At 46.1% G+C, this 27,412-nt stretch overlaps 1 protein-coding gene across 4 annotated transcripts in view; it reads left to right on the top strand.

Annotated features, from left to right (window-relative positions):
• The first annotated feature begins 7,092 nt into the window (after positions 1-7,092).
• Positions 7,093-27,412, top strand: part of SZRD1 (SUZ RNA binding domain containing 1) — a 26,596-nt gene continuing 6,276 nt past the window's right edge. For 2 of the 4 annotated variants that reach the window (XM_049618009.1, XM_049618008.1), the window contains exons 1-2: positions 7,093-7,181; positions 26,593-26,642. In XM_049618009.1, coding sequence (XP_049473966.1) covers positions 7,131-7,181; positions 26,593-26,642 — 101 coding nt within the window. In that variant the 5' untranslated portion in view covers positions 7,093-7,130. The remainder of the gene's footprint in view (positions 7,182-26,592; positions 26,643-27,412) is intronic. The other 2 variants (XM_049618011.1, XM_049618010.1) reach the window with 1 other exon arrangement.

The raw sequence follows: 27,412 nt of genomic DNA, 5'->3' as shown, positions 1-27,412 counted from the left end.
CGGTTAAGCGACCGACTTCGGCTCAGGTCACGATCTCGCGGTCCGTGAGTTCGAGCCCCACGTCGGGCTCTGTGCTGACAGCTCAGAGCCTGGAGCCTGTTTCAGATTCTGTGTCTCCCTCTCTCTGACCCTCCCCCGTTCATGCTCTGTCTCTCTCTGTCTCAAAAATAAATAAACGTTAAAAAACATTTTTTAAATAAAATCTTAAAAAGAAAAGAAAAGAAAAGGAAAGGAAAGAAAAGAAAAAAGAAGCTGAGGCATACAGAGATTAAGTAGCTCAACCCATGATCACAGGCAGAGGTCTGAACCCAGGTGGTTTTACGTCAAAGCCTTTGTTGTTGTTGTTGTTGTTAATTTTGTTAATTATTTTTTCCAATTTATTTGTAAACAACATTCACTATCCTATCCTTTTTAAGTGTAGCATTTGTTGGTATTAAGTACATTCATATTGTGGAACCATCACCACCATCCATCTCCAGAACTTTTTTTTATTTTTAATTAAAAAAAATTTTTTTAATGTTTATTTATTTCTGAGACAGAGAGAGACAGAGCATGAGTGGGGGAGGGGCAGAGAGAGAGGGAGACACAGAATCAGAAGCAGGCTCCAGGCTCCCAGCCGTCAGCACAGAGCCCGATGCAGGGCTTGAACTCACAGACCGCGAGATCATGACCTGAGCCGAAGTCGGACGCTCAACCGACTGAGTCACCCAGGCACCCCTATTTTTAATTTTTTTTTAAAAATTTAATGTTTATTTATTTTTGAGAGAGACAGAGCATGAGCGGGGGATGGGCAGAGAGAGAGGGAGACACAGAATCTGAAACAAGCTCCAGGCTCTAAGCTGTCAGTATAGAGCCTGATGCAGGGCTTAAACCCACAAACGGAGAGATCATGACCTGAGCTGAAGTGGGACGCTCAACTGACTGAGCCAACAGGGGTGCCTCCAGAACTTTTTTCTAAAGCATAGTTTGACACACAACATTATGTTGGTTTCAGGTATATAATGATTCAAAATTTGTATACATTGCAAACTGATCACCACAATATATCTGCCATGTGTTACTGTTACCACAGAGTTGTTACATATTTTTAACTATATTCCCGATTGTACATTGTATCCCTGTGTCTTATTTTATAACTAGAAGTCTATACCTTGTGGTCCCCTTCTCCTATTTTGCCCACTCTCTGACCCCTCCCTCCGGCAACCACCAGATTTTTCTCTGTATCTATCAATTTCTTTCTGTTCTGTTTTGTTTGTTCATTTGTTTTGTTTTTTAATTTTTTCAAGTTTATTTTATCATTTTTAAGTCATCTCTACACCTAATGTGGGCTTGAACCCACAACCCAAGATCAAGTGTCCCGTGCTCCACTGACTGAGCCAGCTAGATGTCCCCGTTTTGTTTTTTAGATCCCACACGTAAGTGAAATCATACAAGGGTGCCTGGTTGGCTCAGTTGGTGAAGCATCCAACTGTTGATTTCGGCTCGGGTCACGATCTCCCAGTTTGTGATCGAGCCCCAAGTCGGGCTCCGTGCTGACAGTGCAGATCCTGCTTGGTATTCTCTCTCTCTCTCTCTCTCTCTCTCTCTCTCTCTCTCTCTCGGTCTCTGTGTGCGTGTCTCTCTCTCTCCTCCCCTCCCCCACTTGCACACGCATGTGTGCGCCCTCTCAAAATAAAAAACTGAAATCACACAGTATTTGTCTTTCTCTGACTTAGTTCACTTAGCAAAATAGCCTCTAGGTCCATCCATGTTGTCACAGATGGCAAAATTGAATTCTTTTTTTTTTTTTTATGGCTGAGTAATATCCAATTGTACAAATATATCACACCTTTATCCATTCATCTATCAATGGACACTTAGCTATTATAAATAATGCTTCAATGAACATAAGGATGCATGTATGTTTTTGAAGTAATGTTTTTGTTTTCTTTGGATAGATCCCCAGAAGTCGAATTGCTAGTTGTTATGGTAGCTCTATTTTTGACTTTTTGAGAAACACCCATACTGTTTTCCACAGTGGCTGCACCAATTTACATTCCCTCCCATAGTGCACAAGGGCTCCCTTTTTCTCCACTTCCTCACCAATACTTGGTATTTCCTTTCTTTTTCATAACAGCCATTTTCACAAATGTGAGGTGGTGTCTCTTTGTGGTTTTGATTTGCATTTCCCTGATGATGAGTGGTGTTGAATCTCAAAACCTTGGTTATTGAACCCTAGACAATGTTGCTTCTGACAAACAGGAGGACGGAAGATTGAGGCCAGTTTATATATGGTCTGAAATATCAGCAGGAAAACTGGATATTAACTTCTATGTCATGGAGATTTGGGGGTAGGGAGGATATGTGATGAAAACAGTATTTTAGAATAATCTCTCTGCAGTGTGAAGGCCAATTGGGATATGATTGAATACAATGAGACAAGAGACAAGAGGGCTGGCTGTCGCCTCTCTAATAAGTGTAAAAGAAAAGTTTTCCGGGGCGCCTGGGTGGCGCAGTCGGTTAAGCGTCCGACTTCAGCCAGGTCACGATCTAGCGGTCCGTGAGTTCGAGCCCCGTGTCGGGCTCTGGGCTGATGGCTCAGAGCCTGGAGCCTGTTTCCGATTCTGTGTCTCCCTCTCTCTGCCCCTCCCCCGTTCATGCTCTGTCTGTCTCTCTCTGTCCCAAAAATAAATAAAAAACGTTGAAAAAAAATTAAAAAAAAAAAAAAAGAAAAGTTTTCCTCCAGAGTCGATTCCAATCATCAACTACTGAAATTAATTTCTTATGTATATACCCATGTAGAGTAAGTAAGCTATAAACATAGAGCAACATTCAAAGGGTGCAAAAGGACATACAAAAATTAAATCCATCCTACCAGTCCCCTAGCTACCTCTTTCCTCCACCAAAGCAACTACCATTACAAATTCCTTATATCTTTCCAGAGATGTACACGCCAACAAACACATACACATATAGGGGCTCCTGGTTGGCTCAGTGGGAAAAGCATATGACTCTGGATCTCCAGGCTGTGAGTCCCACGTTTGGGGTAGAGATTACTTTAAAAAGCAAAACAGGGGCGCCTGGGTGGCTCAGTCGGTTAAGCGTCCGACTTCGGCTCAGGTCATGATCTCGCGGTCTGTGAGTTCGAGCCCCGCGTCGGGCTCTGTGCTGACCGCTCAGAGCCTGGAGCCTGTTTCAGATTCTGTGTCTCCTTCTCTCTCTGACCCTCCCCCGTTCATGCTCTGTCTCTCTCTGTCTCAAAAATAAATAAACGTTAAAAAAAAATTAAAAAAATAAATAAAAAGCAAAACAAGTACACATACAACATATAAATAAATAAATAAATAAATAAATAAATACAAATAGCAGCAAGCTATACATGCTGCTCTTTACCTTGCTGCTTTTTTTAAATAATAATTTTAAAAGAATGTTTATTTATTTTTGAGAGAGAGACAGAGCATGAGCGGGAGAGGGGCAGAGAAAGAGGGAGACACAGAATCCAAAGCAAGCTCCAGGCTCCAAGCTGTCAGCACAGAGCCCCATGCAGGGCTTGAACCCACGAACCATGAGATCATGACCTGAGCCAAAGTCAGACGCCCAACCGACTGAGCCACCCAGGTGCCCCCCAATTTTTTTTAATGTTTATTTTTGAGACAGAGAGACAGAGTGCAAGCGGGGGAGGGGCAGAGAGAGGAGGCACAGAATCCGAAGCAGGCTTCAGGTTCCAAGCTGTCAGCACAGAGCCTGACATGGGGCTCGAACCCACGGCCCATGAAATCATGACCTGAGCCGAAGTCGGACGCTTAACCGACTGAGCCACCTAGACATCCCGGATGCCCTGTACCATATATTTTTTAAATAAATTCTCTAGAGGTGGACATTTGTCTCTACTGTTTTGTGAGTATAAACAAAGTAGCAAAGCATATCCTTGTACTTTTGTTATTTGCATATGAGCAAATGTATCCACAGGGAAATTTTCTAGAAATGCAACTGCTGGGTCAAAAGGCATGTAATGTACACTTTAAATATTGGTAAGATGTTTCTTTCTTTCTTTCTTTCTTTCTTTCTTTCTTTCTTTCTTCCGCTTGCTTTCCCATTTATTTCTTAACACAACTGTCTACCTAGCATCAGTTTGTGCATTAGATGGAAAGTTTCCTCACTATGGGCTTTGCTCTTAATTCCTATCACATATCAGAGTGTTTTATCTGATGTATCAAAGGTGCCTGCAGTTCTGAGTACAAGTCCCAAATGTGAATAGTGTATCAAATGTATTTCACAGGAAAGAGAAACTCATGTTTTAGGATATCTGCTAATATCTACATGTACCACTACTGCAACTTCTTGGACTTTCCCCCTGATCGAAGAAAATCACCACCACTTCCTCGATTTCAGAACTTATTTGGTCCCATCCCCTCATATTACAGATGAGGAAGGGACTTGCCCAAGGTCGCAAGGGGTCTATATCTAGGGCTGGTGTCTAGCCTTAGTGGAACAAAAGCTATTTCCTTTGCAACATGCTCAAATGGTTTCCAAGGTCTCTATCTTTCTGCTCGCCTGGAAAATTCAGTCTCAGGAATGTCCAACTAATTCCTTTGTGAAGGTGCAATGGCAAATATAACAAAATTGTAAGAAACTATCTCCCTCTGCTGGTAACATTCTACAACTACAAAGCCTTAAAAAAAAAAAAAAAAAAAAAGCACATCAGCTGCAATGATGAAAAATTAATCAAACCTCAAGAGTGAGACTTTGGTGAGGCCTGATAGACAATCTCATCCTCCTTGCTGTCCCCAAGGCCCAGTCAGGATAATTCACTTAAGAGAACAGGTTCACAGAAGAATGTATTCAAAGTAAATATAGCTCCAGGGGTGTCTGCTGGCTCAGTCCATAGAGCATATAACACTTGATCTCCAGGTTGTAGGTTCAAGCCCCACATTGGGTGGAGAGCTTACTTAAACATAAAAATCTTTAGGCGTGCCTGGGTGACTCTGTTGGTTAAGAATACGACTCTTGATATCGGCCCAGGTCATGATCTTGCAGCCTTGCCCTGAAGTGTGCTTCCCCCCCCCCGCACCTCTCAAAATAAATAAATAAACTTAAAAAAAAAATAAAATCTTTTTTAAAAAACCCAACAAAGTAAACATAACTCCAGAGAGTGAACAAGACAAAATGCTTTTTCTCTGACATTGGTCAGGCTGTTCATAATATTTTATTATATTTTATACATAGAGAATTTGAATTGCTAATGGAATATCCAATGTGGAGATGCCAGTAAGAAGCCTAGATTAAGAATTGGTGGGGCGCCTGGGTGGCTCAGTCGGTTAAGCGTCCGACTTCAGCTCAGGTCACGATCTCACGGTCCGTGAGTTCGAGCCCCGCGTCGGGCTCTGGGCTGATGGCCCAGAGCCTGGAGCCTGCTTCTGATTCTGTGTCTCCCTCTCTCTCTGCCCCTCCCCCGTTCATACTCTGTCTCTCTCTCTGTCTCAAAAATAAATAAACGTTAAAAAAAAAAAAAAAGAATTGGTAACACCAGGTCAGGTCAGGGCTGGAAGTCAACTTTGGGAGTCTTTAGCATTCAGTAGGGAGCTTACATCATGAGCATCTATGTAAAAACCATGGACTGAGGACATACCCAGAGATTATCCATATTTCAGAGACAGGAAGTCATGAAACCAGAATTAGTAAGCATGTCACTTTAACTTCTAAATAAAAACTAGTAACATTTAACACATGATTGCAGTTTATATAATAATTATTAGGAATGCAAATCGCAAAAATTCTTGGGGTACCTGGGTGGCTCAGTCGGTTGAGTGTCCAACTCTTGGTTTCAGCTCGGGTCATGATCTTGGTTTCGTGTGTTCAAGCCCCCCCCCCACCCCCGCCCCTCCTCCATCCACACTGTCTCTGTCTTTCTCAAAATAAGTAAATAGACTTTAAAAAAAAAAGAATAAAAAATTCTCAACAGGAAGCTGTTACTTTAGAAAGATTAATGACGTGCTAAAAACATGAGAAGAAACACATTCCAAGTTAGGTAATTTGATTACAAATAGCTAAATGCACCACTACCAAATGACAGGTTTTTAAAACTGGGGAGCCCATGGGAATATGACAGTGAGAATAAAAATACATGGTGTTTGCTTTCCCCCTTTTTTGTGTTTTGGGAAAGAAAGGATGATTAGAGAATTGCAGGGTTTTTTTAGGGAGGCAAGACACCCTCACAATGATAATAGCTAACCCTTGGAACTCTTACTATGGGTCAAGCACTGTCCAATGCTTCTCAGCATAGTAACTAGTTTAATTCTTACAATCTACCTTTGAAGCAGCTACTATTATTATCTTTTTTTTTTTTTACACTTGAGGAAACTGAAGCACAGAACCCACAAGTAACTTGCATAAGATCGCACAAACTTGTTCAAGTTGGAAGTGTCCAAAGTTGAACTTTAAAGTTCAAGGTCTCTACTTCTGTACTGTAGAAAAATAAAGCAGGAATACCGTTTAGGAAGATGCATAAATAAATGTTTAAGGAAATGCTAATGTTTGTATCTGTCATTGAAGACTCAGGAGAACTTTTGTGGTTCTGGTTGGCCAGCTCAGGTGCAGTATTATCAACTAAAACTACCGTTTTAGTTAACAGTTGCTTGGAATATGCTTTATGTGAAGGAAAAACTGTAACGATTTTCACCTTATCACATAGAAATAACAAAATGTGTTATGCATCAGATGTTTTTCATCCTCTATTGAGGCATAAAAATATTTTAAGAACTTTAAAAAAAATACGTCATCTGCAGTTCATGAAGATTACCAGTCACTTTAAAAAAAAAAAAAAAAAGTTCTCAGTAATTGCCTGCCCTTAGAAAAGATGGTTCCAAAGAACACACTTTCCCTACTCAGGACGATGACTTCACGTGGACTCTCTCATTGAGTACAAGAGCTAACACGTTGCCCTTAAGAAAAATGGCAATCTTCTGGTTCCTCTGCCCTTTTCCAAGATGGCTTTCTCGATGCTCATGGGCGCTGGCCAGGCGCTTCTTCCGGGCTTGGCAAGGGGCGGGGTCCATTGAGTAAAGCCTTGCGTGCCGGCGCCCGCGACGGAGGCGCGCTTCAGGGCGCAGGCGCGGGGAGGGGGTGGGGGAGGAGGGAGAGCGGCGAGTAAGATGGAAGATGAGGAGGTCGCTGAGAGCTGGGAGGAGGCGGCAGACAGCGGGGTAAGGAGGAGCCGCCGCCGCGGGGCAGGGCCGGGCGGGACCTGGCGTGAGGGAAGCCTCCGGGGAGCGGGCCTGGGGATGGTTCTCCCCAAGGAAGGGCCCCACACGCCGGGCCGGGCGTGGAGGAGAGGCCCCCGGTCCTTGAGCGCCGTGAAGGCCTCTTAAAGGGGCCGCGTTCCATTTCTCCCTCCACCTTCGCCGGGTGCGCTTCCCTACATCCCCCCCGACGTGTGCGTCACCCGGGGCGCCCCACCCGCCATCCAGGGCCTCTTTGCGTGGCCCCCGCGCCCGCTAGCTCTTCCCGGGACTCTCTGGCCCTTCCTCTCCTGTCGCCGCCCACCCCCCCCCTTCCGAGTCACCATTTTAAAGTTCATGTGCTCTGATGAGGAGCGACACACCGGGGGGGGGGGGGGGGGGCTGCGCTGACCGGGACGGCGTGCCGGGCTCCGGAGAAGAGCAGCGGAGGGCAGGCGGGGAAATTGAGTCGTCTCTGGTCCCCTCCACTCTGTGCTAAAATCCCCCATTGCTTTGCGCCTTCCGCCACGGTGGGCGAGTCTGGGTTTTTTTTTTTTCTCTTTCAGTTTTACTCTGAGAGCCCGTTGCAGGCGGGTCTCCCGGGGACCCCGCCAGAACAACCGAAAGCCCGGTGGGCAGCCCCTCTCCCCGGGGACCCACCCAGCGATCTGGGCCCGGGGCGAAGGTCTTGGAGAGTACTTGCCCGGGTTCGGGGGGGGGGGGGGGAGGGGGGAGGGGTGCGATTTGTAAAGTAGCCGCATTCCTGGGAGAGGAGGGGGGAAATGGACCCTTCGACTTTGCTTTTGGAGTTTTTGTTTGACTCTAGAAGCTGTAGGGAAATAGTTTATCCCAAGCTGAAACAGCCGGAGCCAATCCTCTTAGGTTTGTGATTAATTTGGGTCTTTTCAGAGTTTGTGGTTCAGTGGTGACCCTTGGGAAGATGCGGAGATAGCCTTTTGGCCTCCCGGCGTTCGTGTCTGTTCAGTGTTGGCTCAAGTGACCTCCACCTTCAAGGTTTATGTGTTGGGAGTGGGGCGCGGAGAGCTGAGTGTACTAGGGTAGAACAGGAGTTTTGTTTTTATTTATTTATTTATTTATTTTCCCCCAAGCGCCTTTGAGGGTGCTCATCAGAGCTGGAAGAGGCGGAGAAATTGACCCGGCTGCAGAGGGTATCTCTGCGGGAATGTTGAAACTTGGCTTCGCTCGTAGTCTTTTCCCGTGGTTCAGCATTTCTTTCATGGTGTTTATGTTTTTCCGCTTAGCACAATTAAGAACTTGAAGGATTAGTTCGTTCAGAAGGTATTTGATACAGTTCTTATGTGCTGACCATCTTTCTTGGATTTTGACGAGTAAGGAGAGCGATTGAAAGATTTTATAGAGAGCAACAGGTGTCGTCTGGGTGTTTATTCAGCAAACATTTTTTGAGTGTCTCTATGTGCTGGACAGTGTGTGTAGCAGTGACTTTGTCCTATAGAATGCAAAATTTCCGGGTACAGGCATTTATTACCTACCACTAATATGAGTGCAGCATTCAGACATCCTTCATGTACACCCTCCTGCAAAAAAAAAAAAAAAAAAAAAAAAAGCCTGGCCTGTAATTTGAATGTGGCTCAAATGATAAGTGTCTTGAGCATCTTGACATTTCTTTTGTTTTTTCTGACCTGTTTACAAGAGACGTGAGTTTTTCATGTTAAGAAAATAAAAACAAAAATCAATGCAGGATTCAGAAATCTGTGGATTACTTGTGTTTTTCAGAACAGATAAGGATCAGCTAGCTCAGTCCCACATTTTACAGCTGAATGAACCCCAGGGATGTAGGATTTAACTTAGATCTTTCTGATGTTTGTCCACTACTCTTTTGACTATATGTTAGTAAAACCCTTTAGAAGTGCCCGGTACAGAGATGGAACCCAAACCTTGCCTTGTTGACATAGGAGCAAAATGCAGGTTCCTTCTATATCTTTTATGTAACTGAACCACTGAAATAATCTGTAGTTATTGCCCTTTTATAACCAAGGAAACTGAAGTTGAGAGAATAACCTGTCTTGCTCAAGGTCGCACGGATAGTAAGTAGGGAGCTGGGTTTTGACACCAAAGCCTATCTGACTCCCAAGGCAGAGTTCATTCTGTAGCATTTTGCTGTCTCCCTTCCTGGGACCTGTGGAAGACTTGGGAGTTGGACATTACCTTTATTTTTTCATATGTTTGCTTTCGGCTTATATTTGAAGGCTTTCTTGAATTTGATTCCCTCTTTGAATTTCACAAACGGTTTTGTAAATGTGCACCTTTGAAGGAAGGGTGCCAGAGATGGGATGATGTGCTGTGTCCACGTCACTGGGAAACCAACTGATTGTACATGTCTTTCACATGTAGCCAGTTGCATATGTAAAAGTTATCCTTTCTAACATTCAAGTGATCCTTTCTAACAACTGAAACTTGGTAATGAGTGTTACGCACTCACCCTTCCAAAAAAACAATCTGGATGGTGAGGAGGCTAGTAAATGGGGGTTGACAGTTTTTTTAAGTGAACACGCAATCTTTATATTATCTGGAGGTAGTTCTGATCCTTCAAAATAGAGGCTTTTGGGTGATCCCTGCCCTCGGCACCACAAAAAAATGTTGATGTCATACTGGAGGTTTTGTTTTGTTTTTTAATGTTTATTTATTTTGAGAGAGACCGCACCTGCCTGTGTTGGGGGTGGAGGACAGGCAGAGAGAGAGAGAGAATCCCAGGCAGGCTCCTGCTATCGTCACAGAGCCCACTGCAGGGCTCAATCTCATCGTGAGGTCATGACCTGAGCCGAAATCAAGAGTCAGATGCTTAACCGACTGAACCACCTAGGTGCCCCTGGAATTTCTTACGTGTCAGTACATCTGAGATCGTTTTTTTCTTGCATATTTTCAAAATACTCAATATTGAGTCCTATTGTGTCATTCTGGGGAAGACTCCAAATTGAGAAATACTCCAAATTTTCTGTAAATTGGCTGCCTTTTGCTTTTAGTTAATGTGGTGAACACTGACTTGATATAGAACTATTCCTTTCCTGTTTCCTCCCAAAGAGTCACATTGCCAATCAAAGGACAATTCAAGGAATATAACTTACATCCCACTAAGGAAATGCTTCTTTAAAAATATACTGCCTTTGGGAGAAATGAAAATGTAAATTGAGTTAATTTTGATTCAAACTCTAAATTCTGTCCTTTGTTTTAAGCACATCTCAAGGGACAAATAGAGCATTTTGTAATTGGAAAATTTTTTTTTGTGCGCCAAAAAAAAAAAAATCAGATCAACAGTTTGCTCAGTTTCTGACAGTTTGAAGCTTTATATATTCACATGTTTAGGGGAAAAAAAACAAACAAAAAAAGGCATAACCTTGTCCATCTTGTTGGTAATGGGCTAACCTGATCCTAGGGGAAGGCAGATGGTACATAAATGGAATTGGACTGGTAGCTGTAATGCTTTGGCAGCCTCTCTGATTTCTTTGCATCTCAAAGTTGCCTTTTGTCCTTTGCCAAAGGCAAGTCATGTAACTAATTGGAAGAAAATGTATCTTAAGTTAAAGGACGACTAGTCCCTCTTCTGGACTAAGAATTCAAATTTATGTTTACTTTCTACCCTCACTGAACCTCTAAACATTACCCCATCAGCAATGCTGGATGCCATATAAGTCTATAAGAAAGTGTCAGTAAACTCCAAATACCTACTGTGTATCAGGCACTGGGCACAGGCCAGTGGAGGAGTCAGATGGGTAAAGCAGCGCTTTTCTTTAGAAGAGGCATAGATGGGGTACGATAGCTGGGATCAGAGACAGTCTTGTAGAAAGAAGGTGGTGTTTCAGACTACTTGAATTAAGCCGTAGAAAGTCTGGGAGGGGTGGGTAGAGCGTAGGACCAATGTGGATGTGTATAGGCAGCAAGAGAAGAATGTGCCGCATTGGGAGAGCTACAAATACTTCCTTCTGGCTGTGGGGTAAGGGTTTGGCAGGGCTGAATGGAAAGAGACGAGGCCAGAGAGGTATGCAGGGGCCAGATGGGGAAGGGCCTCGTTGTATTTGGTTCTGGGGAGCTTGGACTTTGTCCTTACAGCACAAGAGAGCTTTGAAGGCTTAATTTTTTTTTTTAAAGCAGAGTAGTGGCATATTTGTTTATTTACTTATTTTGAGACAGAGCGTGCGTGTGAGCGCTCGCATGGGGGAGGGGTAAAGACAGAGGGGGAGAGAGAATCCCAATCAGGCCCCATGCAGTCAGCACAGAGCCTAACATGGGGCTTGTTCCCACGAACCAGAAGATCATGACTTGAGCCCAAGTCAACAGTCGGATGTTTAACCAACCGAGCCATCCAGGCATCCCTGGCATAGATTTTAATTGAAGAGATAAGAACTTTGATTTACTTCGTGTGTGTGTGTGTGTGTGTGTGTGTGTGTGTGTGTGGGCGTGCGCGCGTGTGCATGTGCATGCAAAAAGGTGATTTTATTAAAGCATGGGGACAGGACCCATGGGCAGAAAGAGCTGCCTGATTTACTTCTTATTCTTTAGAGAAGAGGCCATCCTCCCTCCTGGAGCATATGGCTTGCACCTTACTTTGGGGTCCTTAGCACTTCCTGTAACTGCTGTCATTATGGAATATTTACCATAGCTGTGGGTAGTGGGCAGATAACAGTTATTTCGGGGCTACCTGGTGCTGATTTCTTTGTCCTTATAGTAAAGAAGGCATTTAAGATTTGTGGTATTGGAAAGTACAAATCCAGGTGTCCCATGCCTGTGAAGGAGCCATTTCTTTTTTTTTTTTTTAATTTTTTTTTTTTTAACGTTTATTTATTTTTGAGACAGAGACAGACAGAGCATGAACGGGGGAGGGTCAGAGAGAGAGGGAGACGCAGAATCCGAAACAGGCTACCGGCTCTGAGCGGTCAGCACAGAGCCTGACGCGGGGCTCAAACTCATGGACCGCAAGATCATGACCTGAGCCGAAGTCGGCCGCCCAACTGACTGAGCCACCCAGGCGCCCCTGAAGGAGCCATTTCTAAGCTGTTCCAGTTCTTTCTGGGAAGATTGGGTCTTAAGGATTGTGATTTGCTCAGAGCAGCCTTCTATAAAGCATTTGGCCGGTTGAGACATGATCATGCTGAGCAGTCTGTCCTTGTGATTCTGGAAACAGGTCTGTTTCGTTATGGTTTCAAAGAAACCGTCATGCACTTTTCACGAGTAACCCCTCTGCTCCTTTCATTGAGGCTGCTTGGGGGGCCTGTTCCCAGCATGCTCTAGGTGTTTGAGACAGCTGCCATGGTTGCTGTGGGCTGGAGATGCAGTCACAGACCTACTTGCTTTAACTTCTACAACAGGAGAGAACTTAGTGTATCTCTGTAAAGCTTTTGGTAAATCCCTGCAAGAGAAAAGGCGCTGTTGTCTAGATCTGATGACTCAGATGTATTCTTGGGGCTACATCTTTCTTTCCAGTTTCCACCTTTATACTGCAGTGGCTTCCCCACAGGTAATGTCCATTTCTGGCTGTATCAGGTAGAAGCCTTCACCAAGGAGTGGGGTGTTCTTTCCTGCACGCTTGCCCCACAGGAATAGAAATTATTTTCTGTCAGGACAGTTACTGACTTGGTTTCCTAGGGGAAGACTGAGTTTAGCTACTTACATTTGCGGCCAAAATACAGAATGAAATGTGTGTGTGTGTGTGTGTGTGTGTGTGTGTGTGTGTGTGTGTGTGAAGTAGTAACCGTAGAGATTTCTCTTGCTGAAGGGTTTTTAACTGGTAGCCTCTACCAAGCATCCTTCTCTGTAACGTTCAGCTCCATGCAGGATGTTTGATGGGAAGATAGAGGTGAAAACCCACCACCGCAGAAATTAGCAACAAATCCTGACCTCAGTCTTTATGTAGATAAAAAATCTTATCCCTGAGGTTAAGACATTTCAAGATGTCCCTCCCAGTAAGTCATCCCCTCCCTGCACCCAAAACTCTTTCCCTTATAAAATGAACACAGGAAATTACAGTCATTCCTTCCTAAAAGGAATAATATGTACGGTTGAAATTGCATTCTTCAGGGTTGTGATCCTTAGACTGTTCGAACTCGAGTCTGGAGAGGTCAAGGTTGTCCTCACTCTTCCTGGACCTTGAGAGCCAAATTCCCAGCCCTTATGCTCTGGCATTTGGCATATTCTTGGCCCAATACGAGCATTTGTGACCCTCCAGCTCTCAGTGCTGTTTTTGCCACCCAGTTGCACATCTCACTGGTGAGTGGGCTCCGCCCGTAAGCCCACACAGACTCCCAAATCCTGCTGGCCTCTTTTGGAAGGACTTCTTAGATAGCGTCTTAAGGGCTCACTACAGGCTTTGCGGAGCGCATTTTCACATTCATTATCCCAGTCAGTCTCCGTGACCTGGTGATGCGTAGGTGTTTTTATTCCTAGTGTCCTGGAGAGGAAATCACTTGGTCGGTCTCAGCTCAGCTACTGGCATCCTGAGCCCACACTCTTAGGGACCTTTTTGGACTGTTTGTTTACCTTTGCTTTTCAGCAGGTAATTAACCAGTTAACTGCTTTAGGATGTTTAGTTGCTAGTTCCTTTGAAGTATTGTTATTTGTTTCACCTGGGATTGGCCTTCTGCCTCTGTAGTCTGATGATGAGTTGATAAATTTCTTGTCTCTGAGAAACTTGAATTTGGTTCCCAAGAGCCAAAAGGACACAGTTGCTGTCAGTTGTTTTAAATTTAAAACAAAACAAAACTTTTTTAACTTTAATTTTATTTTTAAAGATTTATTTATTTTTGAGAGAGTGCAAGCGGGCAAGGGGCAGAAAGAAGGGGTGGGACAGGGGATCCAAAGCAGGCTGTGTGTCGACAGCATCGAGCCCAATGCGGGGCTTGAACCCACAAGCCACGACATCATGACCTGAGCTGAAGTCAGACACTCAGCCGACTGAGCCACCCAGGTGCCCCTAAAATTCTAAGTAGCCTCCACACCCAATGTGGGTCTCAAACTCCTGACCCCAAGATTAAGAGGCACATGCTCCACTGACTGAGCCAGGAAGGCACCCCTGCTGTCGATGTAACACTAAAAACAGTGACTGCAAATGACATGCTCGTTGAAATCTTGATCATAATTGGGAAATAACATCTGGCCAAGTGAAAAGACATAATATAAATATCTTTTGCTCACATCTCTTGAAAGATTTAACCACTCTGCTTGCTATCTTAAGGATCCCTGTATCTGTAGTTGCAGACTGGCGGCTCTTGGGTATTCAGCCTATGTACTTTCGGGGGGTGCACGCTTTGTTTACATATTGAATTTGAATGCTTTTCCCTGGGCCTTGGTGGTTCTCCTGTCCTCTGTAGTCCCCACTTTATGTATTGTGCGACCTGTTGTGATCCTTCCTGCTTACTTTATTGGCTTGACCTGGAGGCATTGTGTTTGCTGCCCCTGCTTAGTGCCATGATTCTAAGTAGCCTTTGATGACAGGGCCCTTGGGCCTTTGGATGAAACTTCCTGGTGGTGTAGGGAGGAGGTAAGAATGACTTTGTTCCATCCCCCAGTGTCCAAATGCATTGTATTTCCTCCTGGGAGAGGAGCCTTGCTGTCTTTATAAAAGGAGGAAAGAGCAGGTCACTTCTGCCAGTTAGTGACCCATTTCCTCCATCCATGGCAGTAACAGAAGTCCGAAGGCTAGGCTGACTCTTGAGGTGCCAGGTCTGGTTTTGGGCAGATCACTGCCTACCTTTCTCTCAACTTCTTTTCCTCTTTTGTCACCTGGGGCTAATAAAATCCTCCTTGCCTGGCAGTGAGGGTTAAATGGAGCACACAGGCGGATGTTGGAGTAGCGAGTACGGTGGTCGTGAGCATGAGGGCATTCCCCAGCCACTCCAGTAGAGTCTCTGCCTGGTTAGAGTGGCAGGTTCCTAAGACTGGCTGAGAGGTCTCTTTCTTGCTCCCCCTGAGAACTAATAAACAGTTTTCTTTGAATTGTAAGGGAAAGGCAATAACGAGCGTAGGGAAAGGCAATAACGAGCGTAGAGAAAGGGGAGCCCCGTTAGATTCTACCCATTATTTTATTCCAGGGACAGGGCTCGCCGCCCTACTCTCCCTCCTGCCCGTTCTGCGCTTTTAAGCTAAAGGGTTGTATGGATTCCCTCCCCCATGGAGACTCTTTGAAGAGGCACTGGAAGCAGAAGGAAACAGTGTCTCAAGATTGCAGTTCTCAGCTTCTGAGGCCCTCCATCCTGGGATACGTCTATATCACCAGACTCGTTCTGTACTGAAGAATTGTTTCTTTTAGGGGACTTCTTGGCAGACTTAAGGTCTGGACTTGGTTGTGGTCTGCCACTGCTGTAGCCCTTCCTTAGAAGCCCTCAGCTTGCACTGGCCTGGCCTGGGGTGCAGATTAGGCAGGGTGATATTCCCTGTCTGCCTTTATCCTACCTTCGTAGTTCCTGTGGCCACCCGCTAGCCACTCCTGAACGTTTTTGCTTCCTCCTCTTGAGGTTTAGGATTCAGTTTTGTCACTTACAAGTCGAGTGGCCTTAGGCAAGTCATTTAACCCTGAGCATGCAGCATGGCTGTTGTATGTCCCATGGATTATGGTGAGGGTGAGGTGGTGAAGGGAGGGCCAGAGACTTCCTTACACACACCTGCAGCAGGTGCTTGGAGTGTGCTGCCACCACCACTACTGCTGACAAATGCGTGTGACAGCCTCAGCTCTTACTGGGAACACAGGTAGTGTTGCTGTGTTCAGACCCAGATAGACCCAGTTCAGATTCTGGCTCCCCTCTGTACTGTTGTGGAACCATGGTCAAAGTACGTAACCTCTCAGAATTGGTTTGTAAATCATTTGTAAAATGGGGCTATCTTTCTCTCTCTTTTAATGTTTTTAAACAAATTTTTTTTAACATTTTACTTATTTTTGAGACAGAGAACAAGTGGGGGAGGGGCAGAGAGAGAGGGAGACACAGGATCTGAAGCAGGCTCCAGTCTCTGAGCTGTCAGCACAGAGCCTGACGTGGGGCTCGAACTCACCATGAGATCATGACCTGAAGTCGGACACTTAACCGACTGAACCACCCAGGCGCCCCTCTTTTAATGTTTACTTTTGAAAGAGGGGGTGCAAGCAAGGGAGGGGAAGAGAGAGGGGGACAGAGGATCCAAAGCAGGCTCCAAGCTGAGACCGCAGAGCCTGATGCGGGGCTCGAACTCACCGCAAGATCATGACCTGAGCTGAACCCAGACGCTTAACTGACTACTGAGCCACCCAGGCACCCCAAAATGGGGCTATATCTCTAAAATCCCTGTTTCACAGGATGGTTCATAATTCATGTGTTGGGTACTGTTTTAGGAGCTATGGACAACTGTAGTGAAAGAACTTTCTTCTCCTAAAACTTGCTTTCTAGTGGAGAAAAATGGACAATAAACAATAATGTTTTATATACACACCCAATGAAGAAAAATAAGAGAGATAAAGAATGTAGAAAGTGACTGGCAGAGGTGCCATTGTGTGTGGGGAGTGCAGGGGGAGGAAGGTCAGAGGAGGCCTCAGTAAAGATAGGCAGAGAGACCTGAAGGGAGTGAGAAAGCAAGTGTGCAGAAGAAGCTGGTGGAAATGCATTCCAGGTAGAGGGAACGGCAAGTGCAAAGGTCCTGAGGCTGGAGGATGCTTGTTTTATTTGAGGAACAGCGTGGCCCAGAGGTAGCAGGGAGCCGGATCCCGTAGAGGCTAGTAGGCTCTGGTGGGTATTACCTTGAAACAGGAAGCCATGTGAGGGTTTTGAGCAGAGGCTGACTTGGTTTTCAAAAGGATTATTCATTCTGGTTGTTACGTGTAAAATAAACCGTAAGGGCAAGAGTGGGAACACAGACTGAAGATGCCATTTCAGCTGTCCTTTCAAGGGCTGTGGTAATTTGGACCAGGGAGGTCACAGTAGCAGAAGCGTTGGGAAAATTCGGGATCTGTTTTGCAAGTAGAACCAACGTGGGGGGATGAAAGAGACATCAGAGCTGCCAGAAGACTGGGGTTTCTGAAGCGGGGTGAGGACAGGGAGTGTGGGAGGAGCAGGCTTGGGGGAGTGAATGAAGTCAAGAGTTTGGTTTGGGGCCTGGGGAGTTTAGGTCCCTTGTGAAATCAGAGTGGGGGTGGTGAGTCGGCAGCCGTACACCCACTGATGTGTGGAAGGCCGTGGAACCAGGTGCCGTTGCCAAATCAGCCAGCGGAGTCACGGAGGAGGGGAGGTGCAGACCAGGGGACGTTAACTGTGGGCATGAGAGGAGCTACCAGGGAGCTGGGAGGGGACCGGCAGGCTGGGATGGACAGTACTTTGAGGAGGGAGCAGCGAGCAGTGTTGGACGCTGCTGAGAGGCTGAGTGAAGTGAAGGTGTGGAAGTGACCGTTGAGGTCATTGGTGACTCCGGCAAGTTTCAGCAGGATGGGGGGGGTGGTGTAGAGAGCAAGATTGATGAAGTTGTGAGTGTCACTTAGAGCAGGGCCTGGGCTGAACGTTGGGCACTGGTCGAGTGCTGGTTGCTGGCACACCAAAATGAGAGGACCCGCCACAGTAGGATATGTGGTGTTTACATCAGTAAACGGCATGCCCCTTGCCTCTTGGGTCCCTAAGGTGCTCAGTTGCTAGTTGCTGAATTTTTTTTTTTTTTAACGTTTATTCATTTTTGAGAGACAGAGAGACAGAACATGAGCGGGGAAGGGGCAGAGAGAGGGAGACACATAATCCGAAGCAGGCTCCAGGCTCTGAGCTGTCAGCACAGAGCCCGACGCGGGACTCGAACTCACAAACTGAGAGATCCTGACCTGAGCCGAAGTCAGACGCTCAATGGACTGAGCCACCCAGGCGCCCCAGCTAGTTGCTGAAATATTAAATGTATAACAGATACATCTTATTCTAAGACTGTATCTCAAGCAGTGTTGTCTAAGCGAAGTCCCATGTTAGCCACACGTGTGATTTAAAACTTCCCCAAAGCCACATTTAAAAAGTATAAGGAAACAGGTGGAATGGATTTTAATATTTTTTTAAGTTTTATTTATTTAAGTAATCTCTATACACCCAGCATAGGTCTTGAACTCACAACCCTGAGATCAAGACTCGCATGCTCTACCAACTAAGTCAGCCAGGCACTCTGGCTCAAATTCAGTAATTTGAATATTTAAATTAAAAAATTTTTAATGTTTACTTCATTTCTGAGAGAGAGAGAGACCGAGCACGAGCAGGGGAGGGGCAGAGAGAGAGGGGAAAACAGAGCCTGACCTGGTGCTCGAACCCAGAAACTGCAAGTTCACGACCTGAAGTCGGACGCTCAACCAACTGAGCCACCCAGGCGCCCCTGAATATCTTAAATGGAATGCAGCATACCCCAAATAGTATCACGGTCAGCACATAACCAATATTGAAAATATGTTAATGAGCTGTTTTACACCTTTTTTTTTTTTTTTTTTTTTTTTTTTTTTGTGTTGTCATAAGTCTGGGAAGTCTGCTGTGCATTCGGCATTTACAGCACATCTCAGTTGGGACTGACCACGTGTGAAGTGCTCACCAGCCACGTGTGGCAGTGGCCACTGGACTGGGCGGCGTGGCTGGAAAATGTGCCCAAAGTATTTCCTCTTCCTGGGCAGGTGCAGAGAGCTCCTGAAAGCCTTGGGAACTTGGGAAGGAAAGTGGGAAGTGGCTTCCCTTCCAAGCAAGTGAGAATTGTCTTGTCTCTACAGCATATCCTCCCCACCCCTCCAAGCCCTTCATGGTTTTCTGGAGCCCCTGGTTTCTTCAAATCTGTACCTGGCTGGTCCTGGAAAGTGTAGCTGGCTTTCTGCAGCAGCTTTTCAAAAGTTGCATGGATACCAGCTAATAAAGACCTTTGCTGAATGCAGCTCAAGTAATATCCAGTGGATTTCAGTTGAAGTTATCTCTTATTTGGGGTCCCTTTTTTTCCCCATTTTCCTTTCCCTCTATTCATGTTTTCATCCTCTTTCTCCCCAGTGTTTCTATGCCTCTCTCTTTTTCTTGAAAGTCTGTTCTTTAGGTCTCTGCCATTTTCTCTGACTCCTAACAGGTTCACCACCTCCCCATTTCTCTTTCCACAATGCTGTCTGTACAGCTACCACAGCGACTGTGGTTCCCTACCAGTCTTCTCCCTCCTGGCTGGGCTCTCCTCTTCAGCAGAGGTTGCCTTATCTCTGGGCATCCAGCATCTGGCACGTCTCCTACCTTACAGTCAATTTGCCACAAAATGCTTGCCTCCAACTTTTTTCTTTTCCTTTTGCTTTTCTTTTTCTTTTTTCTGTCACAGTGAAGCAAAAGGACAATGGCTTTTGAGATACATTAACAAAGTGTAGACTTCCTTAGGGAGGGCATTTTAAAACTATCCTGTGCCCCCACAGTGACCCATTTAACGTGGAATGTTTTCCTTGCTGTGGGGGTAGCACAGAAGGGAGGAGTGTTCTGTGTTCCTTCAAACAGACTAACCTGTCTGTATTAAAAAAGGGCAACTGATGAAGTCATGGCCCGGATGTCTTGTCTCTCAACTTCTGAACTCTGCCTTTTTCAAGATTTTACTTTTTTTTCTCAAGATTTTACTTTTGAGTAATCTCTGCACCCAACTTGAGGCTCAAACCTACAACCCCAGGATAAGAGTCGCATGCCCCACTGGCTGAGCCAACCAGCAAAAAGCTTTTTTTTTTTTTTTTTTGACTTAATCAATCATGTTTGCCCAGGAGTTGAGTTAGTGTTTTGAACCTGACTATGTTCCTGAATGAAACATCGCTGTAGAATCAAACCTGGAGAGGTAAGACACTGGGGGCTTCTCTCCCTGGGTTGGCCAGGGTCAGTAGATGAAGCACTGTCCACTGCCACAGCACTGACGTAGAGAAACAAGGCAGGGGCTGAGACAGAGAGTTAACAGAGTTGGTGTGAAGGTGGTTTGGAAAAGTGTGTGGATCTCACGCCTGGACTTGAAATGGCCAGCGGTGTGCTCCAAAAGTACACCCCGTTTTATCTGATAGTGTTAAACCAGATTTTGCTGTCTGTAACTGTGAATTCTTGTGCTTCCCTCCTAAGTGAAATTGAGGCTCTCCCAGGAATAGGCAGAATCCCATCCAGACGCGTGATCTGGGAGACACAGGTGCCTTGCTGCGGACACAGAAGGCCCTGTAGCCAGGGGAGTGGGTGCTGAGGTCCTGCCCAAGACTTCCGGAGACCAGGCCCAGCCTGGCACTGTCGTCCGTGCTGGGAGTTCGGGGCCACACATGTTGGGACGAGGCCTGCCTTCTTCCCAGCATCTTCTCTGCGTTTTGCTGAAACGGTGTCATTATGTTCGTCAGGATCTGTCCGGCTCCAGTTCTGAGAGAAACCCTGTACCCAGGGCTCAGTCTCTTCTTAGATTTCCCCCAGTGTCTGTGGACGTGTGCTCCCCAATTTGGGACAGCGGGACATGACCAGACAAGCCTGTGGGACACAGTGGTTCACAGAGAGCCTGAGGAGAAAATCAGAAAATGTCATCTTCTGAAATGGAAACTGACAAAGAGAAGCAAATCATCTGAGAAAAGTCACTTAAATAGTAACTTTGGGTGATAAAAAGAGGTTATTTCCTAACTCAGGGCCAGGAACCTCCATTTAATACAAGGTTTCTTGAATTCTTAGAAGTTGTGTTCGTCGCACTGGTGAGCAAGGATTCTGGTTATCAGAGGAGGGGGTGCGGTGGAGGAGCAGGGTAATCAGCGTCTTTGGCACTGAGTTGGGGGGAGGCTGGGAGTGGACAGCAGGAGGTCAGGCACCAGAAAGGGCGGGACACAGTGTAGCAGAGGATTTGGGTTTGTTTGCTGTCTATTGTGAGTTTGGCTAGTTTGTTTTCATTTATTTTGGGGAGAGTGTGCGCTCAAGCAGGGGAGGGGCAGAGAGGGGTGCAGAGGATCCGAAGCGGGGTCTGCACTGAAAGCAGTGAGCCTGATGTGGGGTTCAGACCCAAAAACCATGAGATCATGGCCTGAGCCAAAGTCGGATACTTAGCTGACTGAGCCACCCAGGTGCCCGGAGAGAGAGAGAATCTTAAGCACAGAGCCCGTTGTGGAGCTGGATCTCATGACCCTGGGATCATGACCTGAGCAGAAATCAACAGTCAGACGCTCAACCCACTGAGCCACCCAAGCACCCCAAGTTTGGCTAGTTTGAATCAGTCCCCTAGGGCTTCATCCATCACCCCTAGGTAAACTGATAAAGTCTGTTTCTTGAATATTCAGGTCTGAGAGTATGGCTGTGATGATGATGAACTTGAACTTGCTGTAATTTGCCCCAAGGCCCAGAGTAGCCTGTTTATTTCTCTCCTTTGCCTTTCTTCCACTTCGCTCCCCTTCTCACCTTCCTTTTTTTCCCTTCTCATTCCCCTCTTAGTGCCACAGCAGGGAATCTGTCATTGTAACCCGCCTCCCCTTGCACATTCATCCCTATCCTCATGTCTCCTTTGTTCCTTTGGAAAGAGGTGGCTGCGTAGCAGATTAGGCTGAGGTGTCCCTTCTCTGCTCTTCCCTTCACATGCCTCTGTTCCCCAGCTTTCTGGGGGTGAGGGGGCTCACAAGTGTAAGCGTTCCAAGGTTAAGGGCATCAGCAGCCATTGAGGCTGTGCTTTTTCCCTCAGGGGAGTCGAATTTGCAGGTGTTGTGTCTGATTCATTCACCTGTGGCCGTGGCCTCTCCTTTGCCTCCCACAAAGGACCAGTGCTGTCCACAACTACCTTGCTCCCCACTGTGGTTCTTCACGACCTCCTGCCTCCACTCCTTTCCTTCTGGTTTTGCTTGTTCTCTCGGACCAAGAAGGGTTTACCTCATTTTAGTAGAGATGTAGCCCCACAGGGCAAGTGATACCTGTGTTTAGTAATAGCAAACCATTTTTGTTTTTTGTTTGTTTTTTTTACATTTATTTATTTTGAGAGAGGGAGAGAGAATCCCAAGCAAGTTCCATGCTGCCAGCACAGAGTCCGACGCAGGGCTCAATCCCACAAACCGTGAGATCGTGACCTCATGGTCATGAGCCGAGATCAAGAGTCAGGCACTTAACCGACTGAGCCATCCAGGTGCCCCTGTGACAGCAGACCTTTTGCTTAAGATTTTGACCCAAAGAGGAGACCCCTTACCACCCCCCACCCACCCCCCGCCCCACCATCAGAACACAGCACATTGTCTTCTGGAGTCTACTCAGTGCTACTTGGCAAAAAATAGCCAGGAAAAGTCATGGGAAATCAAGCTTTTCTTAGCACCTTACCTCTGATATGCTTATGCTCTAACACTTGCCTGTGTCCTGGTGACCCCTCATGGCTCCGAGAAGTCATAGAGTGATGAGCTTATGTATGGGTTTCTTTCACTACCTGTGGAGGTTGAGCCTCTAACACAGAAGCCTTGACTTTGGGCCAGAGTTCTGTTCATCCTCATGAAAAGAGAAGGTGCCCTTAGATGATAAGGTTTCTTGTTGGGTCCACATCCAGATGCTTCCTCACACAGCATCCTGGGGCCCTTGAATTCCACTGGGCTGTTGCATCTTTGGAGAAGACAAGCATTCTCCTTGCAGCACACCCGGTAGGAAAGTTTTGGCTTGGTGCAGCTCTTCAGAGCACGAGACTGAGAGCAGATCCCTTGCAAGGCCTTGTCCAAAAAGAGAATGGACTGACTCATGATGCCTGGATAGACTCCAGAGGGAGTTGCAGTGCCCTCTCCGTTTGCGGGCAGGGCACTCCCTCTTAGCGGGGCCAGCTCTGGGCACACTGGTGTCCAGCTGGCCATCTGGACGTAGTCAGGATCAGCTTTCTACCGAAGCTGTTGGGATTTATATCCCATTCTCTAATCCGATGGAAGAATTCGTCCTCAGCTCTGATAAGCCATCCTGCCTGATGTGATGGAGCTTGAAGGGAGTGTTAGTTATTGGAGTCCCGGAGAGCAGTGTGGAATTCAGGGGAGATGAGGAAGAGAAGACCAGCATCCGATGGCTTTACCATCTCCAGGGATTCAAGCGCTTGTGGGGTTGTAGCAGCATCAGGCAGGGCCCCGAAAGGCCTTAGGTGTTGGGCTGCCTCTACGATTTACTACTTTGTGACATTGAGTATGTTAACTTAACCTCCCTGAGCCACATCACCTTCATCTGACAGAACAGGATAAAAGCTCTTTTGTCCATCAAACCAGGGATGTGTGACCGAAAATGAGTGTTTGGGGGAAGGGTCTTGACAATCCGAAAGTATTATATTGACATAGGTCATTATTTCTAAATTTTTTTTAATGTTTTTATTTATTTTTGAGACAGAGACAGAGCACGAGCAGGGGAAGGGCAGAGAGAGAGGGAGACACAGACTCCGAAGCAGGCTCCAGGCTCCGAGCTGTCCGCACAGAGCCCCAGGCGGGGCTCGAACTCACAAATAGTGAGATCGTAACCTGAGCCGAAGTCGGATGCCCAACCGACTGAGCCAACCAGGTGCCCCAGACATAGGTCATTATTTCTAAAGCCAGTAGCTTATATTATATGCCAGGGATGCTGGTTACATTCTAATTTGGGGACAGAGGCCCATTTACTCATACATGGTCCATACATAATGCCCTCTTGAAGGGCTTTTCTCTACCCAGACTCCATTTGCTGGGCATGGGCAGATTCTGTCTTCCCGGAGGCCGTACGGAAAAAAAGGAAGCAGTTTGTTTTCCTGAGAGTCTCCTGGATGGGACCTCTCAGATTCAACTAAAGTAATGTGTATTCATTTTACCACAGTTAAAAAAAAAAAAAGACTCCTGTGTTAGGCTCCTTTGCCTATATGCCTTACTTGGCCCTCATCGTAATATGAAAGTGAGAGTTCATGTAATAAAGTTTAAAAATGTAGAGCTTTCCCATGAAAATCTTGAGTTTGGTCTTGCTCTGGCCCTGTAAGCCAAGGCTCTGCTGCCTGGACTGTGGAGGCATTTGGTTCTGACCTTGTTTGAAGGCCTCTAAATCCCACAGATGTTAAACCTTGCATTTTTGATGGAGACACTTGAGTAGGGAGTGTCATTTTCAGATTGGAGCAAAACGATAACACTGTGCAGTTTTAAAACTGTGAGTTACTTGAAGAAGGCCTTGAAAAGTCCTTAAATGGTAATAGACATCAGACTAATGTGAGACATAGTATCTACTCAGGTTATAACACTGGTATTCATTAAAAAAAAAAAAAAATTGGAACAATTAATTCTGACACAGACTATGCTGTGGGCGTGGATTCTCTTTGCGTGTCTGTTAGTTCACAGGAAACATCCAGGCCGTTCTCCCAATTTCCGTGTCCCTTTTCCATTCAGTCATTAGAGTTGTTGAGTGCCAGCCTGGGTTCTAAGCTTGAGTGAGTTTTCCATCTAGTGGCTTCCTAGCCCCTCCAGGGAGTTGAGGGGATCCTCAGAATGCAGTCCGTTGTGCTTGCCTTAATACATTTGGGGTATGTCATAAAAACAAAAACATATAAACACAGCTCAGCACCTATCAGAATGAACGTCAGTGTCAAACTGGATTGAAATCTGGCTTTGTATGGTTAGTCCAGCTTCACAGTGTTTATAAGAAGGAGACAAAAGTAAGAGCGTGGAAAGATGAGAAGGAAAATAGGGAAACGTTCCAGGGAATACTAACCAAAAGAAAACTTGGCATGGCTTTATTAATATTAAATAATGGATTTTTAAAATTTTATCTTTTATTTTTAATTTTATTTTTAATTTTTTAAAATTTACATCCAAATTAGTTAGCATATAGTGCAACTATGATTTCAGGAGTAGATTGATTCCTTAGTGCCCCTTACCCATTTAGCCCATCCCCCCTCCCGTAACCCTCAGTTTGTTCTCCATGTTTATGAGTTTAAATAATAGATTTTAAAGCAAAGGATCATTTCATAATAACAAATGGGACAAGTTACTAGAAGATAATCTTTGATTTTTTTTCTGGAGTCGATACATGTAGCAAATCAGCAAGAATTTAGAAGTTCTGAACATTATAGTTAACTAGCTTGAACCGTACCCGTCAACTGTAGAATATAGCCCTTTTCAGGACATGGGGAACATTCCTGGAAACTGGCTGCACACTGGGCCCTGGGGTGGATCTCAGTGCATTTCAGAGACTTCACTGGCAGTTAAGGCAGTTAACGTTTTGCAAGTTAACAACAACTTTGAAAATCCTGTATACCCTATAAGTCAAGATTCTCAACCTCAGCACCACTGACATTTGGGGCTGGGCAGTTTTTTGCTGTGGGAGCTGTTCTGTGCATTGTGCCATTTTAGCAGCATGGCATCCTGGACTCTATCTACCCACTGGGTGCCAGTAGCACGTCCCCTCTAGTATTGGGGGCGGGGGGGATGCGTCTCCAGACATTGCTAAATTGTCTTGTGGTGGGGAGAACCACCCCTGGTTGAGAACCACTCTGATTATAAGTCTTTTTTTCAGAGAGAGAACCTAATTGTTTCATACGGTTTTTTCCTTCTTCAGTAGCTGAACGGTGTTGTCCTCACTGAGGACAGCTGAGTGGGATGTTTGTAAGAAAAAGCAGTGGGACAGCCAAGGGGCCTGAAGGTTTGGTGCTTGCTCTGTGCACAGCTCCCCTGTCCAGTGTACAGACCCTTGTGCATGAGGGCGTGGAGGCATCAGAGTTCCTGGCCCTGAGGGCTCACTGCTGTCCAGTGTCCCAGATGTGAGACTTCTGTTTTGTTCTGGGCCTTTGGCTAGGTGCTAGTCACAGAGTTCAAGTCCATACGGGGGGGGTGGGGGGTGGGGGGGGAAGGCTATTCATTTGTGATACATGTGATTATGAAGGAATGTAGAAGAGGGAGAGCTTATGTCTGAGAAGCAGGTGATTAACTGCACGGGACCGGAGAAGACTTGACCAAGGAGAGGCAGACATCAGGCTGGGTGTCGCAGGAGAAATGGAAGTTGGCAAAGGGAAGGTGGATCAGCGTGCGGGGTTCTGGGGCTTAGTAACAGCTCACTTTCACAGTGATGTAAAACAGGAACAGAAGATAAAGGAAGGTGTGGGTGAGGCGTGCTTAGGAACTTGGACTTGATCTGACAAGCAGTCTAGGGGGTTTTAATGGGGAAACAACCAGATTTGTGTTTACAAAGTTGATTTGAGTGGCTCTGTGAAGGACAGATTGGAGGCTAGGAGACTAGTTGGAAGCTATACAAAGAACCCAGCTGCATGATGAGGTCTAGAACTATCACCGTGGCCATGGGGATGGAGGGAGATGAACCCTCAGGGAGTCCGTTCCCGAGCCCCAGAGTCTAGTAAAGGGAGGTCTGCATCCGTTACCTCAAAGGAAACAGTAATGTCCCTGGTCAGAGGACACCATCCTTAGCTCTGAAAATAAAGACATAAGTTTTTATCTAAGAGAGATTTTTTTCCACTTTTTATATACATTTTTTTCCTCTAGGAAATAGACAGACGGTTGGAAAAAAAACTGAAGATCACACAAAAGGAGAGGTAAGGCTGCTGTCTGGTCTGAGGGCTCATGCTCTGCCGTGTGAGAGCTGGGCAGTCAGTGGTATTGTCCAGGTGGCCATCAGGTTTAGCAGGGCAGGCTCCCGGCCAGGCTTCTGAGCGTGTCCCTCAAGGACATGGTGGTTTGAGGCTTTGAGAGTAAGGCTGGAGTGTCGCATCTGCCTTCTGACTTCGTGGGTACCCTGTGTGAGGTGGTCTGGTAGAAAGTGGGGGGGTGGTAAGTCAGAAAACTTAGGTTTTAGGCCTGGCTGTGTTCCAGTTGCTCTGAGGTTTGGGACAAGTTGTTTTGCCCTCTGGACACCAGTTTCTTTCTCTGTGACATAACGAGATTGGGCAGATGATTTCTGTGGGCCCTCTGTGACGTGGTGGCTAAGGGCATTGTGGGGGTATTCTGGAAGAAAAGATGCTCAGAAATTCTCGAAGACTTTTTAAGGATACCCCACCCCCACCCCCACCCCCACCCCCGGACAGGGGAGAAGGTGGGTTTCAGAGCAGGTGAAATTGACCTCAGCAGTGTGACTTTGGGCTTAGGTAACCTGTTGGCTTCCCACAGGGACTAGCGACAGGGAGGAGGAGGAGAGGACCTCTCTGGACTTATCATTCCCCAGGGGACGCCGGGATGCCCTGCCTGCCTGCTAGTTTCCTGGCTTCCTGCCTCTTTGATCAGATTGCTGGCTCCTTGTCTGTCTGCTCGTCTCAGCAGCTGCACTGAAGTCTGGTTACAGTCCCCTTGCCACACTGTTCCTGTCCTC

Source organism: Panthera uncia (genome assembly GCF_023721935.1).
Source record: "Panthera uncia isolate 11264 chromosome C1 unlocalized genomic scaffold, Puncia_PCG_1.0 HiC_scaffold_4, whole genome shotgun sequence".
Lineage (NCBI taxonomy): Eukaryota > Metazoa > Chordata > Mammalia > Carnivora > Felidae > Panthera > Panthera uncia.
Note: the sequence above shows the minus strand (reverse complement) of the source record. Positions and strands in the feature narration are given on the sequence as shown.